At 30.7% G+C, this 25786-nt stretch overlaps 3 protein-coding genes across 7 annotated transcripts; all 3 read right to left on the reverse strand.

The window, feature by feature from the left end:
- Positions 1-1151: 1151 nt before the first annotated feature.
- On the reverse strand, positions 1152-3840 carry LOC121215275 (protein AE7-like 1). The gene is made up of 5 exons (XM_041089547.1): positions 3610-3840; positions 3273-3376; positions 2971-3070; positions 2652-2697; positions 1152-1515 (listed from the first exon to the last, which is right to left on the reverse strand). Exons 1-5 carry the CDS (start codon positions 3721-3723, stop codon positions 1415-1417), a joined length of 465 nt encoding a protein of 154 aa, XP_040945481.1. The 5' UTR covers positions 3724-3840; the 3' UTR covers positions 1152-1414.
- Positions 3841-5574: 1734 nt separating this feature from the next.
- On the reverse strand, positions 5575-8385 carry LOC107909394 (phosphatidylinositol transfer protein PDR16). Of its 4 annotated transcripts, none has more exons than XM_016836889.2 (7): positions 8228-8385; positions 7756-7850; positions 7589-7682; positions 7271-7447; positions 6701-6799; positions 6365-6610; positions 5575-6169 (listed from the first exon to the last, which is right to left on the reverse strand). In XM_016836889.2, exons 2-7 carry the CDS (start codon positions 7779-7781, stop codon positions 5858-5860), a joined length of 954 nt encoding a protein of 317 aa, XP_016692378.1. In that variant the 5' UTR covers positions 7782-7850; positions 8228-8385; the 3' UTR covers positions 5575-5857. The 4 variants fall into 4 exon arrangements, with proteins under 4 accessions (XP_016692378.1, XP_016692377.1, XP_016692380.1 ...); XM_016836888.2 differs by having other exon boundaries at positions 7756-7817; positions 8228-8384; XM_016836891.2 differs by lacking the exon at positions 7589-7682 and having other exon boundaries at positions 8228-8384.
- Positions 8386-19558: 11173 nt separating this feature from the next.
- LOC107909391 (SCARECROW-LIKE protein 7) lies at positions 19559-21833 on the reverse strand. Of its 2 annotated transcripts, none has more exons than XM_016836881.2 (2): positions 21658-21833; positions 19559-21535 (listed from the first exon to the last, which is right to left on the reverse strand). In XM_016836881.2, exon 2 carries the CDS (start codon positions 21490-21492, stop codon positions 19690-19692), a length of 1803 nt encoding a protein of 600 aa, XP_016692370.2. In that variant the 5' UTR covers positions 21493-21535; positions 21658-21833; the 3' UTR covers positions 19559-19689. The 2 variants fall into 2 exon arrangements, with proteins under 2 accessions (XP_016692370.2, XP_016692369.2); XM_016836880.2 differs by having other exon boundaries at positions 19559-21546.
- Between the last annotated feature and the right edge of the window lie 3953 nt (positions 21834-25786).

Below are 25786 nucleotides of genomic sequence, written 5' to 3' on the forward strand. Positions count from 1 at the left end.
ACTTGCTTAAAAAGACATTAAACTCTTTACAATTCAATGCTTGATCTAATAAGTATTGATTGAATTTAGATATTCTGGTTATTATTTTAAGCCATATTTAATTTAATTTACTTCACTGCTAATGGATTCAAATATCCAAATTTGATAACCGCGTTATTTTTTTTCTATTTTGGGTAAACTGTATTCAAAATGATCAAACTATTAATAAATTTATGTTTTAGTTATTTAATTTTAAAAATTATAAAATAGTCACTGAATTATTTAAAAATTTTCATTTAAGTCAAAAAATGTTAAAATTCTTGTTGTATGATCTTCCTTATTCTCATTGTTTGTACCAATCAAAAGCTCTCTTTCTCATTCCATTATCTTCTATAGTTTAAGTTTTTTTATAAAACAACTTTAAACATCATAAATCAGTAAACTAATAAACTTTTTTTTAAAATTTAATAACCAATAACTTGAATAAACTTTTTTAAAATATGTCCATAACTTGAATAAAAATTTTCAAAAACCATTTTATAACTTTTTTTAGTGGCTAAAATATAAATTTACTAATAAATTAATGACATTGAGCATAGTTTACTATACTAAATATATGTATTAAATTTGAATAAAATTATAATTTAATTAATTCAAATTCAAATAAAATACCCAAATTTAATATAAATACACAAATTCGGATTTTAAAGTAAATTTTACATATTCAAATTTGATTTTTACAGAAATTATCGATAGCTGTAAAAATTTAGGACAAAAGATAAAAATTAACTAGATAAATCTTTATGAACGTTTACAACTAAAAAGGAAATGTAAAATATGTCATATGTCCTTGTAAAATTAATTTTTTTAATTAAATTTGTTGGTGTGACATTAAAAAGAAAATCCATTTGGTAGAAATGTAATTAAAAAAAGCAGTAATAAACTTAAATTTAACAAAATAATCTTTACAATATTAAGAATTGTACTTGAATTTTGAAATCTAAAAAAGTAGAAAAACTAAATTCCCAAAATTAAAAAGATTGTGACTAAAATCCAAATTTACAAAGAGTACAAGGACTTATGACATATTTTAACCAAAAACCAAAAGGAAAATATTGCACCACACAACCATTACTGGAACATCACTTCATTGTTACAAACAAAAAAAAAAAAAAAAAAACCGAAGTTTCCCATCCTCTTCATTGTTACGAATAGCCACATGAAAAAACGCCATTGGAGACAAATAATAATTAAAAAAAAAACATAGAGATATCCTAGATGCACATGCACTCTTCTGCATAGTAAAACGACAACACACAAGCATATACATTCTGCAAATGAGAAGAAACATTGCAACCATGTTATTTCTTATTGAACTAGAGATGCTGATGTTTTTTGACCTGTACAATAAGCTTTAGAAGATTAGTACTTGGCTTCAAAGTTCATTGGAATAAAGGCACTCGTCCACGAGTTGGCGAAGGTTAGGATTCTCTAAGGCAGCGGCGACTCGTTCTTTATCATTCAACAGCTTATTAACTGAGGAATGAACAAAGTGAACTTCTTAATGATTAGATCAAGAAGACTAAGAGATAGAATCGTAAGAAAACATATTACATGCTAGAAATCCATCGCATAATATGCTAGTTTTAGGTAGAAGTACCAAGGAAGCCCCTATACTAGGAGTCGGATTGCATTTTGCCCCCTCTACTCGAAAAATGAACAAATCAGTCCCCGTGCATTAAATCAAAGAGCAAATTAATCCTTCAATTAAAAATTTTATCTATTTCTATTGTTAAAAACCGGTTCTTATACATCACCATGAGGTACACGTGTTTATTTGGTTATTCCATCAGCCACGTCAGTTTTTAATAGTACAAATGGATGAAATTTTTTAAATAAAGGAACAATTTATCTTTGATTTAACTTACAGGGGCTAATTTGCTCATTTTTTAGTAGAAGGGCAAAATGCAATCTAACTCCTAGTATAGGGACCTCTATGATACTTTTACCCCTAGTTTTAATATACAAAAACTTACTATAGCAATGAAGAAAAAACTACTACAATAGTTAAATAAAGCAAATAAATTGAACATATGCCCCCCCCCCAAATACCTTGACATAGATATGAAAATATAACACTCTAAAGACCCTTCAAACAAATTGAAGGTATCTGTTCCAAATACATACTCATATCCAACACTCGCACCAAAATCCCAATAACGTATTCTCTTAGTCTATTCTATCTCTCATCTTTCCACGAAAGAAAATCCCTGAACTTTTGTTATGAAAGAAGAAGCTAAAACATCGAAATCCCATTTGTCTAATTCATATCAAAGAAATTCCATTAAAGGAAGACCACCTATATGAATCTATAAACATCTTTTTAGCGGTACATTTTTATTGGTAATTGCTGCAATGCCAGGTAAATGAAATCCATTTAGAACCAAAAAAGAAAATGAAAAAATGAGTGGTAAGAACTGCAGATAAAATATACTAATATAGTGAGTTTTCACTTCAGCATAGGCATTGCATGTATTATCAAGACTTGTTGTTTCGAACATACTTCAAACATGAACATAACCAAAGAGTCCCGAATACTTCAAACATGACACATTCATTTTCACAAAAAATGATGAGTAAACTTTTACAAGCGTTGTTTTTTCGAACATCACCTGATTCTTCATCAGCATGAGATCCCGGGGCGACTTTAATGTCAACCTATAAAGATAAATCATTAAGCATAACTCATATTCTAAAACTTCACTTCAATTTTACATAAAAGGAAGAAGAAAAATAGAAGATTCCAAGATCAAACAGCTTATTTTCATCAGTTTAGAGCTTAAGAAAAGAGGGAGCTGAATTTGATCCCTACTAGTACTTTTTTTCCATGACAACAATGCAATAGAATTCCATTTTTCTGAAAATTAATTGACAGAAAAATCAAATAAAGTATCATAAACTTTGATCATAGCACCAAAAAAGAAAACTGACCTTAAAATGCGGAGGAAAACATTCTTTTAATTTAACCCTTAGGCATAAACCGATTACAGTCGCCATGCTGCAATGCTGAATTGTGGGAGTGAAAGTTATCCTAAAAACAATTAATCAACTACATCACCACATAGTAAAGAAAATACCAAAGAACAGACTAAAAAAAACAAAGCTTAAATTAAACGATAAATCTAACATCAAAGTTTCAGAAATTGAACTTAAAAAAACCAAAATTTACTAACGTCAAGCTCAATTTTGACTAAATTTAGACCAAAATCAAAGTGAGAAAAAAAATTACTCACAGAATACGGCCGAGCTTCTCATCAACGGTGATTGATTCCTCGGAAAGAACACTAAGCTGCTCCAATGAATAAGGATGTTCAGGATCTCTAATATCCCTCACGAAATTTGCACTTCCAGTCAAAGATCACAACATTTATATATTTTTTGTTACTTCGTTTTTCGATTATTCATATTAAGAAATCAAGAGGAAGAGAAAAGGCAAAAACGGAATCACTCTATTTAGCTACTGAAATAAACAAAAATGAAATTCAAATTCAAATTCGAGCGAAGCTAACTAAACAAAAAAAATTTAAATAAAAAGTAGCTCTATATTTATAGTAACAGTAAAAGAAGGATATCATAGATTTCAAGTGGATCAACGGCGTCGTCACCGTGAGGATCTTCGTTACGAACGACTCGTTCTTTCTTGGCGTGAACTACTGGGTTCGCATTGATCAAGCCCAAAGTCATAATTGCTTGTCCTTCTTCTTCTTCTAGTACGGCTTTTTTTTGGAGGGCGGAGGGGGGTGGTTCAGTGACGTATTTTGCACTCTGGTTTTTTTCGGTGGAATACAGGGGAAAGTGATTCGAAGTTGACTAGTTATCGAAGGCGTTGATTACTGACTGATTAAAACAAAAAGGGTAAATTATACCCAAGGACATTAAATTATTAGTAAGTTTATGTTTTGGTCACTTAACTTCAAAATGTTACAAAGTGGTCACTGAACTATTTGAAAGTTTTTATTTAAATCATTGAAGTAGCCGAAAAAATTTATTTAAATCACTTGGTTATTAAGTTTTTTTTTAAGCTAGCCATCTCCAAGCAATGATTCGACAATTGGTACACTGGATCAATACACATTGACAAGTAGAAGAACATATTTTAGATTTAAGTCGATCCGACGGTCAATATTGAAGATCAGATAAGAAAATTGTTTGGACTTTGGTTCATAAATTCGTAATGTTCAAAGTTATTTCATGAAAAGAAAACTGAATTGTAGATGATAAGGGAAAGGAGAGCTTCAATTGGTATGGACGGTGTGAATAGAGAAGGACGTAGAACAACAATTTTAACAACCTGGTAACTTAAATGAAAATTTTTAAAAAATTTAGTGATCATTTTTGAATTTTTTAAAATTAAATGACTAAAACATAAATTTACTAATAATTTAATGACATTGGTTACAGTTTACCCAAAAAATGACACGTTAAGTTGTGTGATGTACAAATTTGCATTAAGAAAAGATTAAATGTTAATTTTGTTTAATTCGTGTGCTCTTATTATTAGTCAATATCACACTCCATTAAATGTGTGAAATATGTTTTGGACGTATTAAATGTTTGAAACTGAATTACGTTAGTTAGAAGAAAGGTTACAGTAAAAAGTTTAAAAGTATTCTATATAAGATTCTTTTTTTCATATAAAATGTGTACATGATTCGTGTCAAATTATTATTCGAATTTAAAAAATTTAAACTCAAGTATTATACGTCTAAATAACTCATTTTATCACAATAAAAATATATAAAATATTTTTTTAGTAGAAAAAAGATAGCTTAAAACGAAAAATTCAAAAAATCACACTAGTGACTCAAAGCTAAACTTCTAGCTGATTGCGGTGTTATTCAAACCAATGAATTTATGTGGAATTAGTCGCCATGCACTTAATCATATGATCAGCTACTGTATTTTGTGACCTCGAAATATGACGAACAAGGGCCTTCCAATTTCGACTGAATAATTGATGGATAAAATATTTTTTTTAAAGTGTTGCAAGTATAATATAATAAAAATAAAAATATACAATTGAGTAAATCACAAGTATCAAACTATAGCGATACAAGTGGACTGTACAAATAATCACATGGTGGAAACAAACTATTTACTTAATTGACGTTCAAAAAATTATATAATAGAATTAGACTAATATAAAAAAATAAATAGATAAAGAATCAAATATAAGGAGGCAAAATCTATATATAACAACTGCCCATGATAGAACCGGATATAATAATAATAATAATAATGTATTTTAAATTTATGAAGTAAAAATTATAAATACTAATTCTAGTATTGAGTATTTAGTAATAATTGATTCGGTTACCGTTAAAATGATTAAAAATTAATTTGTTTTATTTTTGAAAGAATTAATTCAAAAGCCCAAATAAATTGATAAATCAACCTAACTTGATTCATTTGATTGGTTCAATATTTCTTTTTTCTTTTTATAATCAATTTTCAACCATTTCTACTAATTTAAATCCGTTGAATTTAAACTCAAATAAATAATCTAAGATAATTCAAATCCAAACGGAACAAAACTTGAAAGAAAGCCAAGCTTATAACTTCGCACCCATAAAATTTGATCCTCAAACCCATATAATCAAAGTCCAAACAACCCAATCCCAAAAATGATCTAATTCAAAATATCTCGATCCCAGAATTAATATAATCCGTTAATTTTAAAAACTCAAATGAAGTTATGAAGTTTTTTGCTCTAAGCAAGGAAGGCAATGTTAATATGCAATGCCCATTAATTGATTCATATTTGATGCTAATCCGTTAAATATTGAAGTAGGCAGGCAGGCAGGCAGGATCAGCTTGCTTAGCTTACTCGTTGCGCAATGGGTGCTGCTGCTGGCTCGGGTGCCACTTCGGCTGCTGAATGCCCACTGCCATTGGCAATGTGGTAAGGCTTGTCGTCAATTCCCCAGAATTTAGCGGTTTTTACATCATCCTCAGCCATTAATCGTGAGAACTCTTCATGGTCGTACTTCAGTGTTCCGTTTCCACCAAATTCACCGGGGAGGTCCTCGACATCAAAGTATGATTTCATGAGCTCCATGCTGTCTTTGTTTTTAGGGTACACAAACTTCACCTTCTGAGCTGTTTTCGGATCAAGAAAATACTTGATTGCCTACGGAAAAAAATGTATGTAACATAAGACCGACATATTGCAACTCAATGAATAAACTACACGGACCAGATTCAGCATCTAAAGTTGGTACTGATTCATAACTGGTCTAGTGATGAATCGAACAAAGATTAGAAATAAGGATGATCAGTGAATTGGACTCCATATAGCTAAACTAGAAAAGGTAGGAGAACAAACCTTATAGAATGCCTCGAAAATCTTTGGTGGATTACACAAGAAAGCAACAGCAAGTCTTTCCGGATAATGGCCTTGTAGAATGTAAACAATATCACGAGCTACTTTGATGGGAATGCTGGTGTTCAACGAAAACCTGGTGAAGTCTATCAACCAGGACATTTGTTCCTGGCCCTCGGCAAGATTCATGATAGCATTTTCTAAAAGATAGACCAAATGTCGGATATTGTTTTCAGCTGATTTCGTGTTCTGCCGAGAAATATAGGTGGAAAAGTTAAAAAAGGCAAATTCAGAAAAGCTTGGTTACAAACAGAGGGAAAGGAAACATGAGTACAAAACCTGCATTCCAGGCCTCATTATAAGCACGGTCCTTCCTTGATGGTCATGAAAATTTGCCCTGGAAACTTTTCCGGTCTCACCTTCATGTGCCACTTCGTGCTGGAGAAGAATATGTCATAAGGTGAGTTAAAGCAACCGAAAATAAAGCAATTATCACCAAAAGCTGCCCCAGATTCCCAGTTATTAACTTGTAATCATATGCATATACGGACATAAGGTATAGGAATAAGCCCCTTCAAGGATCCTCCAGATATAATTTAGATAAAACTGAACATATCCATGTCGGATACATACTTGTATCCGTCACTCACACTTGAGTTACATTTAAGTAACGTAAATCATATGCAAATACATAATAAAACACATGGAGTCTGAGCAAGGTAGAATGCAGGGACAATAACGAAGTTTCAGAATCGTCAAAATTAAAGATGTCAAAACTGTTTTAAGAAGTCTCAAACTCAACCTAACCCATAAAATTTCTAGAACTATAAAAAGTTCTGAAATATCAAAAACTGGTTACAGAGTACCAAAATGGCAAAATCTTTCGAGGCAGGGATTCATCTAACATACCCAACGGATTTCTTCAGGCTTATAAGTCAATCGCCACTTTAACGTCTCTTCCAACATTTTCTTTGCTTTGTCAACATTCCAATTCCTAGCTTCCAAATATCTCCTCAAACATGCATCAGTGCAATACTTTGCACTGCGACCAGACAAAGGTCCTATAGCAGTCCTGAGTTCACTGACCTGCATATCAACCGAGTAATTTAGAGTTCACATGCACTTTTTAGTCACAACAACATTAGTTAACAAAAATTGGTGCAAGTCTCTTAGTATTCGTTAATCACGTTAGGCACCGATTAAATCCAAAGTCAAACTGGAACAGACCCTAAACAGGAAGCAGAACTCCCCGAACAAGCTCGAACCTTTCTTAAGCAGCATCGAGCTCTTTACCACTCGATAATTCCTAGTCTTTTCCAATCTTTTGATCAAACAAACAATGATAAAGCTATCAACCATTAAAATAAAAATATGAAAAAATAAATAAATATTACCTTTGAATCTCGTTGATCGGAACCATCCTTCTGTGAATGTTTTCTCCGAAGAAACATTTCAACTGCAAACAGATATCAAATCACAATCTTACAATCTGAAAGAAGGAAAAAATTTAAATTAAAACAAAAAATAAAGAATTGTTACGTTTTGCAGAATAAATACAAAAACGCTGATTATTAATGACACCTACTTGCAAGTTATAGCAGCAGCGTATCGGCTAAGTTCTTTCCTAACAATAAACTAAAATTACATATCAACTCAACAAGCAACAAAAACGACAGCGTTTTTCATAGTTTAAACATTCAATAAACATAGATTTAAGAACAAATCTCTCTTTCTGCATGAATTTTCGATAAAAACTATATTTTCTTTGAACTCTTTTGAATTTTGATCAACATAATTTTTTTTTTTTAAAATTTAAAATTCAGTCAAAACAGATAGATCTACTTCACAACATGTTTAAAGGATTACCTAATAATATCGAGGATTTCGGAGGGGGGGAATGAACAGATTTTGTGCTGAGAAGCGAGAAAGTGAAGGAAGATTACGAGTCTATGAAATCGATGCAGAGAGAAAGAGAGAGAGAGAGAGAGAAGGCGGGGCATATCTTTGCTATTTAAGAGAAGAGGCGAGAGACCACAGTGTTGGTTTTATTTTATTTATTTGTTTTGTATATTTTAAGCGCAAAACGTCAAAAATGGGGAACCTGACCCGGGAAAACTACGCCAAATATTTTTCGTTTTCTTTTCTTTATGGGTTAATTTCACCAGACATCCCTAAAGTATGTCTTAGATTTTAAATTGATCCTTGAACTTCAAAAAATGTTTTAATTGAATATTCAATTTATTGTTATGATATCATTCAGGTCCTTCTGTCAACCTCCCTATTAGTTTGGGTATTAAATGCTAACTCAAATCTTGAGTGAAACTATTGAGGTGTTTTTTACTCTTTCGAGAAAAATATACAAAGTGTCATCCGCTCAGTTGAAGTTCAGTATCGTCCCTATTGGGGATTATTGTTGTATAAAAATTTTGTGGATTCAGAAATCGTAAAAAATTATGAAGTTATAAATGTAAGGCATATTGTAGAAACTATCTTAAAAATAGTTTATTTCCCCTCTATCGTACAAGACAATCATGAAACATTGTTCCTAAAATATAATGCATTTATCTCGAGTTAAAACAATGTGGTTGCACTCGAATTAATCCAACAAATTAGAATGAATCTAGAGTGATACTAAAAAAATGAAAGAAATATTTACTCGGAATTTAACTCAATTCTATATCAATTTCCATTTTTTGTATCTAAATATAAGGTACCAACAGGTACCTATGTGAATTTTGAAAAGACACAAATTTTCTTTTTAAGAGATGGTGGGTTCACAAAACATGAACACCTAGTTGAGTGTCTAAGAAGGTGAACTATGTTTGATTGCACATGGCTTGGATTGGAACCAATGCCCTATTCACGGATTTTTTTGAAACACATTAGCCAAAATACAAATACATGTAAATCCCCTATATATTAATGAAAATGTCTACTTTTTAACAAGTTCAATCTCATTGTCAATACAATAGTTACATGGTGTTTATAATCTGGTTCACATGTTTTAAGAATACTTCACATTAAATTTGAACTGGCATCTAATGTCTAATCAGACAACTACACAAATGAAAAACTTTATTAATACAATATAAATACTGTAATGACATAATTAGAACTTTTTAAAATATAGGGACCAAATTAAAATTTAAGTGATAGTTTGAGATGTTCGGTGCAATTATTTCTAAAAGTGGCGAGTTTTGTGAGAGGCCGAAAACTTGGTCCACCAAACGTATTTTGCATGAAGATGACGGGACAAAGAAAAGGTCTATCGAGTCAGATTTTTGAAATGTCTTAATTTTTGTACAAATTTTAGGATTAATATCAAGTTTATACATCAACTTCATTTTAATGTATAATTTGATACATAATATTTTATTTAGTGTAATTATACACATGAAATTTATATTATTATTTATATGTATACATAGAATTTTGATTTGGGTTCAATTGTAAATATTTAAAGAAATAAATACATACATTTATTTTCATATTGGATTAATATAATTGTGTTTGTATATGTAATATTAATTGTGCTAATTTGTTGTTAGTGTTTTTTTTAATTTTAATTAAATTAAAATTATATATATTCCCACAAAATCAAAATTCACGTGTAACATTGCAGATTAGATCAAAGTTAATGTATAATTTAAATATGGGTAAACTACACCCATGATCACTTTTGTTTACCTCACATTATATTTTAGTCAATTATATTTGAAATGTTATGTTTTAGTCACTTACATTATCGTGTTGTAATATTTTAGTCACTGAACCATTAATTGTCGTTAATGGTGTAATGGTAAGCTGACATGACATGTTAAATCATCATTTCAAACAAAAAATTTAGGTTAAATTATACAATCAGTCTCCATATTTTTTCATTTTGAGCAATTTATTTTTTTTCTTTTATGTTCTTTAAACTTTTCTTTATTTTCCATTCTCTTCTATTTCTCATTCTGTTTTCCTACCTTCTCCATTTCTTTTAACATATCAGGAAGTCAAATTGGTAGTGAAGAAAGAAGCAAGAAGTTGAAAGTCATCATTACCTATAATCAAAATTCATAAACCCATACCATGCTTCTTTCTTCACTACCAATACGACTTCCTGATATGTTAAAAGAAACGGAGAAAGTAGAAAAACAAAGGAAGAAACTGAAGAGACTGGAAGATAAAGAAGAAAAAAAAAGAAAAGTTAAAAGAACATAAAAAAAAGCTAAATTGCACAAAACAAAAATATATGAGGACCGATTGTATAATTTAACCTAAAATTTTTGTTTAAAGTGATTATTTAACGTACCACGTCAGCTTACCGTTATACCGTTAACGACAATTAACGGCTTAGTGACTAAAACGTAACATTCAAACATAAATGACTAAAATGTAACGTGAAGTAAATAAAAGTGACCATTGGTGTAGTTTACAGTTTAAATATTTATCCGATAAATTTTTTATATTTTTTTTAGTTAAGGCAATTTCAAATTAACCCTACTTCATGAAGTTGGCATTAAAGCTAGTAATTAAAGCTGCCCCTTTCATTTCCATAAACGGAAGGTTCTACAGCCTTTTTAAAAGCTTTCAATCAATGCCAATAAATAAACATCTCAACAAGTTAGATTTATGCACTTTTTATAAATTTTGAATTTGAATTCCTGTTGTAAATTTTAAATAAGTCTATTATTATAAATTCGTATTAATTAAATTATTAGTTGAATATTTGAATTTTAAAAATATTATTATTTATGGATATATAAATATTTTAAAATAAAAAATTAAAATGAATTTTAATAATGTGTATTTTAGAGTTAATATTTACATTCACTCTAGATGTATTGTAGATAGCATTCTATCGGAACGAAAATATTATAGATAGTAATTAGAATAATCGAGTCTTAATATTTTAAAAAATTATCTAGTAGTTAAACTGGTCCAACTACCAGTTCACAATTCAATCGGTTCAACAATAATTCGTTAATTTTATTTTAATTTCTAATTTTTACCGATTTCAAACAGTTCCTTAGAGGTCGATTTAATCCCATTTATCCATCTTAATATACTGATTAATTTTTAGTGTAATTGATTTGACTAATCAACCCATTCCAACAATATTCAAATCTGCTGTATTTATTATCATAGTCATAAAGTATGTTGCACCAAACCTATTCTTTTTTAGGTTTGACATTCCCCCATTAAGGTTTCTAGAAAGCCTAGAAGAAAATTGATCTTTATTGAATTTTATTTCTTGGTAAACAAAAAGTCTTCAAGCTCACACTGTCAAAAGATTCAAAGAATGCATAAATCAATGCTTTAATGATATATGAATCTTTAAAATATTAATTTCAAATATTTTTGGAGTTAATTTCCTTTCAATTAGTCAAAATAGTAAAAACCCAAATGTAAATCATAAATATTTTATGACTATCTTCATTTGAATAAAAAATTATTAATTGAAAGCTTGTTTTTCTACTTTTACTATTTAAAATGTATGAAAATGATTTAATAATTATATTAATATTAATATGTTTTTATTATTCAACTCAAGTCATCATATTTAAAATAAGATAAAATAAGATAACTTCACTCGAGATCACTAAACTATTATCAAGTTTGATCAGTCAGTTTCAAAAGTTACAAAATTGTTACTGAACTATTTGAAAGTTTTCATTAAGTCATCGGATTATTAAAATCGTTGCTATATGACTTTTGTTTGCAATACCTGCATCAATGCAAAAGTTCTTCCTTTTTTATTCTATAGTTAAGCTTTTTTGATTATTTCATGAAACAGTTTTGAACATTACAAATTTGTTAACCAATACCCAAATAACTTTCTTTTCTGATCTTCGACTTAGATCTAAAGTATGTTCTTTTACTCGCCAATGGGTACTGATCCACCGTATCGATTATCGAATCATCACTTAGAACTCGCTAGCCGAACTTAAAAAAAAAACCTTAACAACTCAATGACTTAAATAAAAACTTTCAAATAGTTCAGTGACTTAAATAAAAGCTTTTGAATAGTTCGAAGAACATGTTGTAACATTGTGAAGTTAAGTGACCAAAACGTAAATTTAGCAATAATTTAATGACCTTGAGTGTAGTTTACCCTTTAAGTAATGATGAAGCTGAATTGAACGGTTGATTGAGCCTATTAAAAAAGAGTTTGAGGGCTAAATTTTAAATATACCAAAGTTATAGAACCTTGAAAGTTATTTTAATTTTTTTATTGTATTCGTTAAATTGTCATTTTCATATTAATATTTATCGATAAACACACTACATATGTCATATTGGTTTTATTAGCCAAAACTTTAATGTTAAAATAATTAATTAGAAGAATAAAATAATAAAATTATTTTTCGTCCTGTTGAATTTATAAGGCAACTAGAAGCGTAGACTTTGAATCCCATAAAAATTAAGATTTTAGACCAAATCGGAAGATGTGATGGGCCCCACGTTGTTTATTATCAGGTTAATATACTATTTGGTACATAAATTTGACTTTAACCTTCAATTTGGTACTTGGATTTTTTTGTCCCAACTCAGTAGTTAAATTTGGCTTCAATGTTAAATTTGATATCTATTTCTTATCAACTTGATACACAAGTTTCTTTCTCTAATTAAGCACATGAGTTTGACTTCTATGTTTAATTTGATACTTGAGATTTTTTTTACGAATCAAGTACATATGTTTTTTTACTTAGGGGACACATGTCAAATATTCACCTGACCACATGTTGTTGATTAGTTTTGGTATCAAATTGAACATTGAAACTAAACTCAAATATCAAATTAAAATAAAAAAGACTTAAGTATCATTAAATATTGTAACCAAATTCGGGTACCAAATGATATACTAAATTTTATCATTTTCAACGCTGGTTAGGACTTTTAGCAAACTCATTTATTTATTGAGTGTGTAAATTGCAAAATGTACTAACAGTTCTAGAAGTTCGGTAAATTAGGTTTTTCTCTATGCCTTTAGCCACGTCCTTCCTTCACCAAATAAATAAATAAAATAAATATAATAAATAAGTTACTTTCATTATAATTAAATTGTATAAGAAAAATTAATAACGAATTAACTATTGCTTTATAAGTAAGCTATAGATTTAATTCCTATATTTTAATTTAATTATTTTTTAGATTTTATGATTTTTAAATCTTGAAACTATAATCCTAACATAAATCGCATTCATTAATCTCATTATGTTAAATCTTGAAACTATAATCCTAACATAAAACTGGAACATATTGTTGCCAAATTCTGGTGGCAGAAAGGGAAGGGAAAAAGAGGAATCCATTGGTGCACTTGGGAGAAACTTTGTCGTTTGAAAGAAAATGGGGGAATTGGATTTTGCAATTTTGGTCAGTTCAATATTGCTTTATTAGCGAAACAAGGTTGGCGTTTCATTAATTTTCCAAATTCGCTTTTAGCTAGAACTTTAAAAGCAAAGTATTATCCGAATTCTTGTTTCTTAACAGCGAAGCTTGGAAATTTACCTTCTTTTACCTGGAAGAGTATCTGGGCTGCTAAGGTTTGCTCCAAAAAGGAATGTGCTGAAGAGTGGGCAGAGGAGATAGCATCTCTGTTTGGGATGATTGTTGGATTCAAGGGGTTGACAAAATCGACATAAACAACAGAACAACCAGAAGGGAAATTAAGTTAGTTGCGGATCTTCTTGATCATTCAAACAGAAAATGGAACTTGGGGTTAATTCAGAATACCTTTCCTGAGGACATAGTTCGGAAAATCCTTCAAATTCCCCTTGCAGAGACTGCGCATGATGATTTTCAAGCTTGGAAAGGGGAGTTATCTGGTGAGTTCTCTGTTCGCAGTGCCTATAAACTATTACAAAACGCAAATATGGATCCTAGTGACTATTTATTACAAACCGAAACAAAGGATTTTTACAAAAAACTATGGAGCCTTCAGCTACCATCTAAAATTGCGTTTACAGTCTGGCGGATCTCTTGGGACTTTATTCCATGCTTTGTGAACCTCAGAATAAGGAGAGTGGTGTCAAACGACAGATGTCCCTGGTGCAGTTCTGAGGTAGAAGACAGCCTCCACGTCTTTCGAGATTGCCCTACGACAGCAGAGGTGTGGCATTTGTTAAATTTCGAATGGGTTATGAACAATAGGAGCCATAATATATGGGAATGGTTAACCTGGGTCTTCGAGAGGGGAAACAATGACCAATGCTTTTCCTTTTGCTATGCGCTATGGTGGATATGGTTTTCTAGAAATCGACTTATTCATGAGAGATATATAATTCCAGGAAGGGCTTTAGTACTTAACATTCAAAGATATGTGTCAGAACAGAAAGGATTAAATGGTCTAAAAACTAAGGCGATCACATGCAGAAGCTATAGAGTACAAGAGCTTACACCGACAGCCAGGATCCATTTTGATGCAGCATATGACAGTAATACTTCCAGTTCAGCGTCCGGTCTTGTAGGTTGGGACACGAGGGGTGTCTTGGTAGCGTTAAAAACAGTTATTCATAGAAATGTTCCTTCTCCTTTCGCAGCAGAGGCTCATGCATGTTTAGGAGGAGTAAAGTTAGGTATTTCATTACGAATCCATTCAGTGAAACTCATGGGTGATTCAAAAACTGTTATAAAGAAATGTCAAGAGACTTCCACAAACAAATCAGTTATTGGAGTCATCATCAGAGATATTCAACAAAAGAAATCCGACTTTCAAGATCTTATTTTCCAGTATATTCACAGGTCGGAAAACTTAGATGCTCACAGAATAGCAAAGATTGCATTTGAGAAAGGAGAAACGTTTTACCTGAGGAGAGAGGAACTGGATAGTCAGAATCTGGCTTTGGTAGGATATCGGCCAAGAAATCCCGATTGAGGAACTGCTTCAGAAGAAACGTGACTGAAACAGATAGCAGAGTGATAAATGAATGCTTAGGGGACTGCTATTAATTAAATGTTAGGAGCTTTGGAAATTACAAATCGTCAGACGTTTTGGTTGCCAGCTGCTCATTGATTTGACTGGGTTAGGCTTTAATTAAGTTTTTTTTTCCTTTTATTGATTTGATGTTTCCTTTTGCTATTCAGAAGTTTGATAGTTTTTTTTTAAGTTTTTTCATTGTTGCTTTTTCTGGTTTCTTTGTTTGGGCCATTGTTTGGGCCGTCTGCTTTTTGTTTATTTATTAATAAAACCCCAGGCTTTGCTTAAAAAATAAATAAATAAATAAATAAATTTTATATGGTATTTTTTGAAAAATATTTTTATATAAAAAATATAAATTATTTTACTAATTTAAATATAAAATTTGATTATAAATTGCAAAAATAAAATTCTAATCTATTCAGATAACCACACTTTTTTAACTGATATCTCATAAATTGTCTAAACATTTGAGTTTTTTTACCCCACCCTTCAATAGATTTGAACCCTTAAACCTCACACAAAAAGTACATTTTGCAAAACCAATATCAAGTTTGTAGAGTGTAGATCGCACTCGTGAGTTTAAATATGTTGAAAAGCACCCAAAAATAATAAAATCTTGGGTAAATTATAGTAGAGGTCATCCAATTATATATTTTTCTTTTTTGATTACTCAATTATGAAAATTTATAAAATAATCATCCAACTATGAAAAGTTACAAAATTGTCACCCAACTATTCAATTTCTCTTTTTTTGGACATCAACTCGCTAACATAAAAATGGAATCATCCAAAAATTCCAAAATAATTGGGTGAGCAAAAAGGCAATTAAATAGTTGAGTGACCATTTTGTAACTTTTTATAATTAGGTAATTACTAATGTAATTTACACTAAAATCTTAAAAAACTTGAGAAAATTCAAAGACAATAATTCTGGGCTAATTTAGCAATGCCTTTCATAAAAGAAATGTTTTTCAAAGGCCAAAAATTGACCAAATGCAGAAGCAAAAAATTTTAACTTTTCCCAGAAATATTTTTTATCCTAAAAATATTTCTTAAAAACATTACTAAACTAACCCTAAGACATATGACCTGACGAACCGAGTTGGGAAAGGAGTTAACTGTGGCTCCTATGTCAACAACCTTATAATGGCCTGAAGAAGTGACTCCATCATGCAAAATCGCCAAGACCTACTCGGTTAACCTTGGCCCATTGGTTTTCAGAGGGTTGGAAACAGGCTGCTTTCATTGCCCTTGTTTCACCTCAATCTTATGTCAAAAAGGATGAAATATCATGTTCAAGCAAGCTACTCTCTATTGTTTATACATCCTTTCAATGGAAAAAGTAGAACAATAATAAGGACAAATTGTACTATATTGAATTTAATGATTTAGTCAGTAATTTAATTTGGTATAATGTCATCTTATTATTAATTTAATATTATGCTTTAGTCCAAAAATTTTCGTTAATTGAAAAAATGGAAAAAAAAAATCAAGTGGAAAATAGCTATTTTGATACATATAATTTTACAAGGGAGATTTAACAATATATTTTAGATTTCAAGTTTTAATACAAGTGCGATTGCAGGCGATCCGCAGTAGCTAGAGGTGATCATGGGGCAAACTAAAATATTAGGCCCGGGTTTGGCTCGGTATAAAAAATGGGCTTAAATTTTTGTCCAAACCTCGATTTGGCTTGTATTAATTTTTTATGTTACTTTTTATATATTTTTTAAAAATATAATACATCAAAAATACTAAAAACATTAAAATAAATATTTCCCAATAAATTGAAAATAAAGTTTTAAAAAATCTGTATACTTAAATAACATTAAGATAGGTGAAATGATAGCAAAATAGTAAAAAAAATAGGAAAAAAAAGTGTAGTCTTTTTTAAACATATTCGGGCCAGGTCGGGCAGAAAAAGCCTTACCCGAGGCTCAACTCATTTTCTAAACGACCCTTATTTTTTTGTCCAAGCCTATTTTTCGAGACTATACTTTTATCCAAACACTCTCACTTTTTGGACGGGCCTTTGGGCCGAATGGCCCGACCTATGAGCAAATCTAGCAGAAGCCTCGGTCTCTTTAGATTAATATATGATAAAATTATATTTTAACCCCTAAAATGATAAATTTTTAATTTAATTCTTTAAAAAAATTATAAAAATTTCAGTCATTATAAAAATAAAATTACACTTTAACCATTATTAAAATATATAATTTAATTCTAACCCTTCCATAAAATTTTATTGCTTCACCTCTATTTTTAAAAAGATTTTCATATTATCAAGTCATGCCAGATATAGTAATCGATTGAACTATAAATGGAGTGGCAAAAGACTTTTATTTGTGTCCTCAATTGACACTTATTTGTATTTTGTCCATAATAATAATGATTTTAATATATATATATATAATGAAAAGAGGAATACACAATCAAATGATAAGATTTTATGCTTAATTCGATAAGAAAGAAAAGTGCAAATTACATTAGTAATCGCTCAATTATGAATTTTTTGGGTCACTCAATTATTATTAAATTTTTCTTTTGTCACTCAACTGTGAAAATTTATAAAATGGTAATCAGCTTTTATCTTTTTTAATCACTCAATTATCTTGAATTTTTAGGTATGTCTATTTTTATGTTTATCCAATGGTGAAAAAAATAACAAAATTAAATAATCAAATAATTAGTTTGTTACTTTTTATAATTGGACAACAAAAAAACACACTATAATTTGGAGAAATCATTTTATGTACGCTTCCCACCACATCATCTATGGTCTCTTTCTAATTATTTAATGATATTTCAACAATTTTTTCATGTCATTGATACATAATTTTGGTAAATCTTTTATCCTCGAACCTGAGCCCCAAATCTCAAACCCCAAACTTAAACCTTGAATCTTAAATCCTAAATCTTGAACCTCAAATTCCAAGCTCGAATCGTGAGTTTAAGGTTCAAGGTTTAAGGTTTGGGTCAAGGTTTGGGTTCGGAGTTCAGGATAAAAATATTACTAAAATTATACATCAATTATATGAAAAAATTACTGAAACTATTAAATAATTAAAAAGAGACCATAAAAATTATAACGTGAAGAGTCCATAAAATAATTTCTCCTAATAAGCTCAGATCTAAAGTTTTGATTCAATCCGTTTGAAAATGACGGCCATTAAATCTTTATAATGAACAAGTAGGAAAGGCCCATAGATTGAGAAATAAATAAATAAGATTAAGCAGTAATGGCAACAAGGCACCACCACCCCACATGCAAATTCAATTTCAAAGTCCTTTTCTAAGCTTAATAACAAAACCAGCAGCCATAAAAAGATTGAAAAGCTTTGATACAAAGAAAATGGCAAAAAAGAAGATAACCTGGCAGATCATTTACGCAATTTTTTATTTTATTTTGCTATATACGTCTTATTCAATAAACCCTATTCCATGAAACTTATAAGTACTGTGTTGGTCTTAAACAATTACCAAATACAGAATATCACAGTCCAAAACAGGACAGTGTCTTAATCGATACACACTCAAAACATTTACAGGGTTCGAAAGACACTGACATTTTTAACTGGTCCTTTTTTCACTAAACCTTGCAGGGTTGGTGATGAAATATGACGACATTTGGTAAATTTCTTTTGACAGGTTTTTTTTGCAGGTCTTCGATTTAGGGGCTACAATGGAACTTGAATTCGAGTCAACACTATCAAGTTAATATCTACATCTACAATAAATTAGAAATAAAATCTAATTTTTTTTAAAAAATTGATGTGATCGACGGAATGATTAAATAGTTATATATAATATGTTACGTAAATTTTATGCTAACATGAATGAATTAATTTTTAATAAAAAAATTAATTTACTCTTTGATTTAACATACGTGAATTAATTTATTTAATTTTTTTACAATGACCTTCATGGCACTTGTACCAAAAAAATTTATATGTGCAACCATGGAAATATAGCTTTTCATCATTTTACACTCGACAATCGATTAGTGTATCAATACCAATTAACAAGTAAAAGAATATAAAGTGAATTTGATAATTTAAAAATAAAAAAAATATTTATACTTTAGTTCATAAAATTGTAATCAAAGTTATTGTATGACATAAAACTTGGACCAAGTGTTTTTTGACAGGTTTTTGCAGGTTCTGGGTTTTTGCACGTCTTGGATTTAGGGGCTACAATGGAATTGAATTCAAGTCAACATTTAACAATTTAAGATGATAAAGAAAAAGCGAAAAACCCCAACAAGAAGAGAACCCAGAAATAAAGTCTTAAGATCAAAATCAAATTGAAGAAAACTTTTATATGCAACCATGGAAATAAAGCAGCTCAAAAAAGCTTTCTACCATTCCACACTAGAGAAAAATTACCAGGTGGAAACCATTTTTACAATGAAAGTTCATCAACGCCATGAAGAAACAGTGAGTAAAGGCACTTCGTTCCAAGCTAAAGAGAGAAATCCAGGTTGGGATTCGATTAATGAATATGAGGAGCTGTAATTATAGTTCCACAGTAGAATTTTTGCTTGACTTATGGCGTAATGGCTAAGTGTTACCGTTTCGAAACCGGAAATTTCCATTAAAATTTTCCATTGCTCTTTGTCTTCCATTCGTTCCCTTTGGGTGCCGGCTTCTTCCCGTCCGATGACTCCGGCGATTTTCCGGCCGAGTAAGTGTTTCTCCACTTGAATTCTCTCAGGTGAGTCGCGAGGTAAGTTTGGTTCTAATGACTCGAACACGGCGGAGTAATACCTTAATGCGTTCTTGAATCGGTTTAAGAACCCGACTCGGTTCAAACTCGCTTCGTACTCACCTAATGTCACGATTTTCGGGTTCAATGATTTAGCCAAAGCAAGAGCGGTTTCCACGGCGGCCGGAGTAGAATCCAATAAATTGTACAGTTGAAGCATGAAATTCACAGCTAATACCTCATCTTCATCGACCCGGAAACTCGACCCGGTGAGTTCAGTAACCGGAGTTAGAATCGGTTCGAACTCAAAATTCAAATCCAGAAGCTTCGAGAAGTCACGTAGACGGTTACCGGTGGCGTAAAGAGAAGGAGCCGGCGTTGATCCCAAAACCGGAGCGGGTATGCCCGATATACGGATTCGGGTCGGTTTTCCGGCTGATCGGGTTGCTAAAGCTTGTAACAGAGCAGCCCATTGAACTCCTTGAACGATCCCAAAGTCAACTATGTGAATCTTGCTAGCTCGGTCAGTTGCTTCGAGAATCGCTTGGTTCGCCGTCAAATGGGCGAATTTTGAGTAAGGGCAAGCGTCGTTTAATGCTTTATATGAGAGAGTGAAGTCCTCCGACGTCGTTTCGATCATCGTCAACCTTTGGTCTGTTTGATGAGAGAGTCTGCTATGGAGAGCTTCAGTGAAGTAAAAAGCCACTCTTTCAGTTGGATCTCCGTGTTCTGATACTGATTCCTTGAGTTTAGCCAGTGATTTAATCGCGCGTTCAGGTTCCGAGTCAGCGAGTGTAGCACAGTCGAGTAGAGCTTTTAAAAGCGGCGGAGATAAATCGGTCTCCGGTGAACCGGATGAGATTCCCGCGCCGTCGTTGATGGTTGGGTTCTGGTTCTGGGGACTGCTTGTTTTCGTTTCTTCAACGGTTACTTGCGGCGGAGGCGGTGGAGAGGATGGCGGCCATGCAGGTAGAGTAGTAGTAGGGATCACTCGGTTCAGATTAGACGGCGGAGAACACGTCAAGGTGAGTCGACTCGGGCAAGCAGTAAACGGATCAGCACCGTAGATACCAAAATCAGCACTGTTTTGCCACGCGTCGCAACCAGACGGCAGATTCGAAGTATCCGTTGAATGGCCACCACCGTTCATTAAACTATCCATCCACTCATCCGAGTCAAACTCACCACCGGCACCACCACCAAAATCCGGAAAACGAAACCCAATCGAATGGTGATGTTCCATGTTAGGGAACTGAAACCCTTCCCCAGCATCCCCTTGAAACGGGTCGGTAAAACCCGGACCCGTAAGCCCATACCCGACATTACCCGAACTGGAAACACCATGGTGGGTAGTACTAGACCAAGGATTTAAAGAGAAAGGATTCAAACCAAGAAGCTGTTGTTGCTGCTGCTGTTGTTGTTGCTGCTGCTGTTGTTGCTCTTGTTCTTGCTTTTGCTTTATAACTTGTTGAGCGATTGCCATTAGATTCCCATTATCAGCACACATATATGCCATTTTCCGGCAAAAAAAAAAACCTTCCCGGAAAATTTTCAGTGAACTGCACTCAGTCTCATTTACCCACAAAAAAACAAGAAAAAAATCAGCAAAAAATGAGTGTTTTTAAAGCTTAAAGAAAAGGAAATTTTAAAAAAATAAAGATAAGTGACAGAGAGTACATACAAAGAGTCAGTAGGACCAAGAGTGACCGAAGAATAGCTCTATAAACTTGGGATTTTGCTTAGCTAATGAAAAATAAGGAAAGAAACTTTGAGAATAGTCTGTATAGCTTTTTTTAAAGAAGGAAAAGCTAAAACGGCAGCGCAAAGCAGTAGATGAGTGCTGAGCTAAAAGGCCTAAAGTTGTCTCTCAAATGAAAAGTTGGGTCCTTTATTTAGCTATTAGAAAACAAATGATTAAATTTTGGTTTTAATCCTTGTAGTATATTTAAATTGGAATTTTAATCCCTATATATATTAAAATGGTGTAATTTGGATCTATTATTATTATTATTATTAGTAATTACCTCTTAATTCCAATTACTAACTTGAATAAAAATTATGTTAACCAGTTGGTATGAAACTTTTTTTAATTGAAATTATTTATATCATTCAAAAGGTAATTTTATTATTTTCAAAATAATTATTTTTTACTAATGTATCATTTAAAAATTTTATAATTTTTGAAAATAAAAATCTTAAATCTATTAAAAATTGGCTTTACTTGATTTTTTTTACTGCTACAATAATTAAATTGATCTATTTAATAGTATAAGGATTAATTTGAATTATCCCCTATAATAGAGACATCTATCAAGTACTTTCACCAAAGCTAACTTAGAAAAGGCCAAATGACGTGGAATTATTGAAAAAGTTTGAAAAGATGGAGAAATCCAATGTAGCATCAGCAGTTAGCACAGTGAAGCGACGGCGACTAGCCTATTACTACAATCGGCAATAGCGCGCACTCTCAAATCGAGGCCCAAGTGTTTGTTCATATGCCACAATAAAATTAAAAATCGGAGTGAATTAGTGATGGTTATTGCTTAGGTTATTGTAGCAACTTGTAAATAATTTAATACATGTTGTATTTTTATGATTTTTTTATTAAAAATATTTTATTTAAATATTATTACAGATCACATAAAATAAATTTTAAATGGTAAAACGGACGAAAACATTTATGATTATTATATTTCGGATAGAATTAATTTAAAGTTGTAATATTTTGTATGTTTATGTAATTAGAAAAAATTGTAATAATTTATAAAATAAGTTATTTGCGTTAAATATTTCTAGACTATGAACTTCATTTTAAATTGAATTTTAAACTTTAAAACATTCTAATTACATAATTAAATTATCGGTATCGTATGAATAAGATCATTTTATTACTAAAATTGTTAAAAAATACGTAAGATCTTATGCGGCATAATTTAATATGAAAAAAAAATTGAATATTATAAAAATAGATGTAAAAATCTTGGTTTTGAGGTTTTCGAAACTTTTACAAAAACAATTGTTCACTTTTTTTTTCGGCTTTACTTTATTTTTAATTTTTTATTTTAAAATTTATATGAAAATTTTAAATTATGTCATATAAGATTTTTCTTGTCATTTAATGGTTAAATCAACAGTTCCAACAATGGAAAGACTTGATTGATATAATATCGCTAGTTTGGGGATGTAATTAGAATATTTTAAAATTTAGAGATCATTTAGAATGAAGATCATAATTTAAGGATGTCTAATGCAATTAACTCTTATAAAATTGAATAATATTTTGTCCAATTAAAGCGGACTAGAGCTCCACCCATATCCAATGGAATTTGTATGATATATGGATCAACATTAAGAATTTTAATATCTCTTCAATAATATTTTAAATTCGAGTTATATGGATGAAAAAATATTTATGAGAAAGCTTTACTAATTACCACACATTCAAGGGTCCGATTCAAATCGACTTTCAATTTAATCGAAATTAATATATTCAATGAACATCGAACAATTAGAAAAAGTACATTCACATTAATTAAGATACATTTATCTATTTATTATCTATTATATTATTTTTAATATTTTTAATGGATATTGTTAATATAATGCTCAATAAGAAAATAGTACAAAAGAGAGAAGAATGATTGTTGTGGAGGTTGATTCATCTAATCGAGGCAGAGAGCCAGAAGTTATAGAGAATGATGGTAAAGAGAGTTTGGAGGTTGAGGAAAGTGTGTAGACTTAGTATTCTTGAAAGGTTACCCCCTTTCTTTATCGTTCCTGGAGTTATTTATAAGTAGGAGTCCCGTGCAAAATGGTGTTAACATGTTGTACTTGTCATCATTATAGAGCTTGTGGGAGGAATGTCTTCGATGAAACGAGGATATTTGTGATAGGACAAAGCAGTTGAACTCACAAGATATTTGGTAACCGAACGACTTCATGTTCCCAATGAATATTAAATCATTCGTTGTCTGGATAGTCCTATCGAGAGGGTAAGTTCACAGGTGACCACTCGACTTACTAGTGGTAGACTTACTTGTTCAAATGTCTTCTAAGCTTGTCACAAATGAGGTATAACATATATTATTTTTAATGTTATACCATAGTTTATATTGAATTATAATTTTTATATAGTATTATTAGAGTTGTGTGCCCAAATTCTAAGATATTACTTACAAGTCAATTTAAACAATAATATATTTTCTTTCTAGAAAATTTAGTATTTATTAGTATAATATATTTAGCATTTATTAGCATAGTTTATTTGACTTACTAATTTAACTTATAAATAGGTTCTTTTACAACATTAGAAAATACACCAATTAGAGATTAGAACTCATAACACATTTAGAGAATTTTGTGTTTACGTTTTGAGGGTTATTTGTTTTCGGGTTTTGGAGGTTTTTTTTATCTCCATCTTTTGTACTCTTCGTTCTTTTGCCAATATAGTAAAATTATCTTTGCCTTTAGTTTTTTATCCTTTTTGGAGGAATTTTTCCACGCTAAACTTGTGTCTCCAATTTCTCAATTTATTTCACTATTTCTTTTTACTTCTTGTTTAATCGAGTCAGTTCTAACAAATATTTATAGCTTGTGATTTTATCGTATCTAATCATCAATAATTATTTTTGTTCTTTTATATAGCGGGTAAAATTTAAAATGAAGGTTCGAGCCTTTGAGAAAAAATACAAAAAAGTGAGAAAATAGTGTGAATGATGTGTGGGATTGCTAATTAGGGTCCTCCATTCTTTTTGGGCGGTTAAGGGACCCACTCACATATAGGGGAGATTGGATAGGTTCGATGGAGACGAGGTAATAATTCCCATAATTTATAGTGTCATATATTATATTTAGGCCGTAATATTTTTAATATTTTTATATTATATTTTTATTTAATTATATTAAATTATGACACGCTTATGAGATAAGTTTAAAGTATTCACGGATCGAATTTTTGAATCGAGTTTATATATAGCATTAATATTATATATAATTGCCTAAGTCAAGTCTCACCTATATTTATAGATAATTAATCCATATCCATTTGGATCCGGTCATATTATTTTTATTTTTATAAACTTAAATTTTTATTTAATATGTAGCAATACTAATATTTTTTAAAATGTCTAAATATAAACTTAACATATTTTTTAAGATTTATGCTACGACGTGGTATATTTAACTATATTAGATAAATTATTTAATATATAAAATAAGAAAGTACCATATTTTAAAGTTGAAGGATTGGGTTGGGATTAGGTTTTGAATTTTAGATCTTGAGTTCAGTTCATATTTTAATTGAGTTTATTTTCTTATCTAAGTTAATTTATCAAATTTGATATTTTTACTTAAATTCTCTCAAATTTTAAGTGTGTTTTTAGACTTATGAGGGTGGCTCGGCCTTTAGATAAACTATAGATAAAAGAAAATTGAGGTTTTGAAAATGTTGGTGTCGTAAGTTTAACTCAATCAAAAACTTAATAATTATACAAATAATATTTAAATTAAGAAGTTTATGGGATGAGAATGTGGATGTAATGGAGCGAATATAAATGGTAAAAAACTCGAGTTCAATTTAATATTTGAGGTTCAACTCCATTAAGTTTTACTTTTGAAATTTAGCAATATCAAATCGTTCAATTGGTATAACGATCATTCGGACCTAAACTATTTCTAAAGAAGGTGAGCATGCAACTTATAGGTTACAACTTGGGATTCTTCAATCTTATTTTGATTATGCTTAATTACAATCAATTAGATTTTTCTTCAACTTCAAACTCGATTATTTAATACTCAAGTTTGAGGTCTAA

This window comes from Gossypium hirsutum, chromosome D03 (assembly GCF_007990345.1).
Source record: "Gossypium hirsutum isolate 1008001.06 chromosome D03, Gossypium_hirsutum_v2.1, whole genome shotgun sequence".
NCBI lineage: Eukaryota > Viridiplantae > Streptophyta > Magnoliopsida > Malvales > Malvaceae > Gossypium > Gossypium hirsutum.

Bases quoted from the DNA above. Each gene is read 5' to 3' on its own strand.
- LOC121215275 (XM_041089547.1), bottom strand. From the start codon at position 3,723: ATGACTTTGGGCTTGATCAATGCGAACCCAGTAGTTCACGCCAAGAAA. The intron at 2,698-2,970 runs GTCAGTTTTCTT...TTATCTTTATAG, and splicing joins GTTTTCCTCCGCATTTTAAG to GTTGACATTAAAGTCGCCCC. The intron at 1,516-2,651 runs GTGATGTTCGAA...TTCATTCCTCAG, and splicing joins TCATGCTGATGAAGAATCAG to TTAATAAGCTGTTGAATGAT.
- LOC107909394 (XM_016836889.2), bottom strand. From the start codon at position 7,781: ATGGTTCCGATCAACGAGATTCAAAG. The intron at 7,448-7,588 runs GTCTGTTCCAGT...GTTGATATGCAG, and splicing joins AGTTCTGCTTCCTGTTTAGG to GTCAGTGAACTCAGGACTGC. The intron at 6,170-6,364 runs GTTTGTTCTCCT...TTTTTTCCGTAG, and splicing joins TTTTCGAGGCATTCTATAAG to GCAATCAAGTATTTTCTTGA.
- LOC107909391 (XM_016836881.2), bottom strand. From the start codon at position 21,492: ATGGCATATATGTGTGCTGATAATGGGAATCTAATGGCAATCGCTCAA.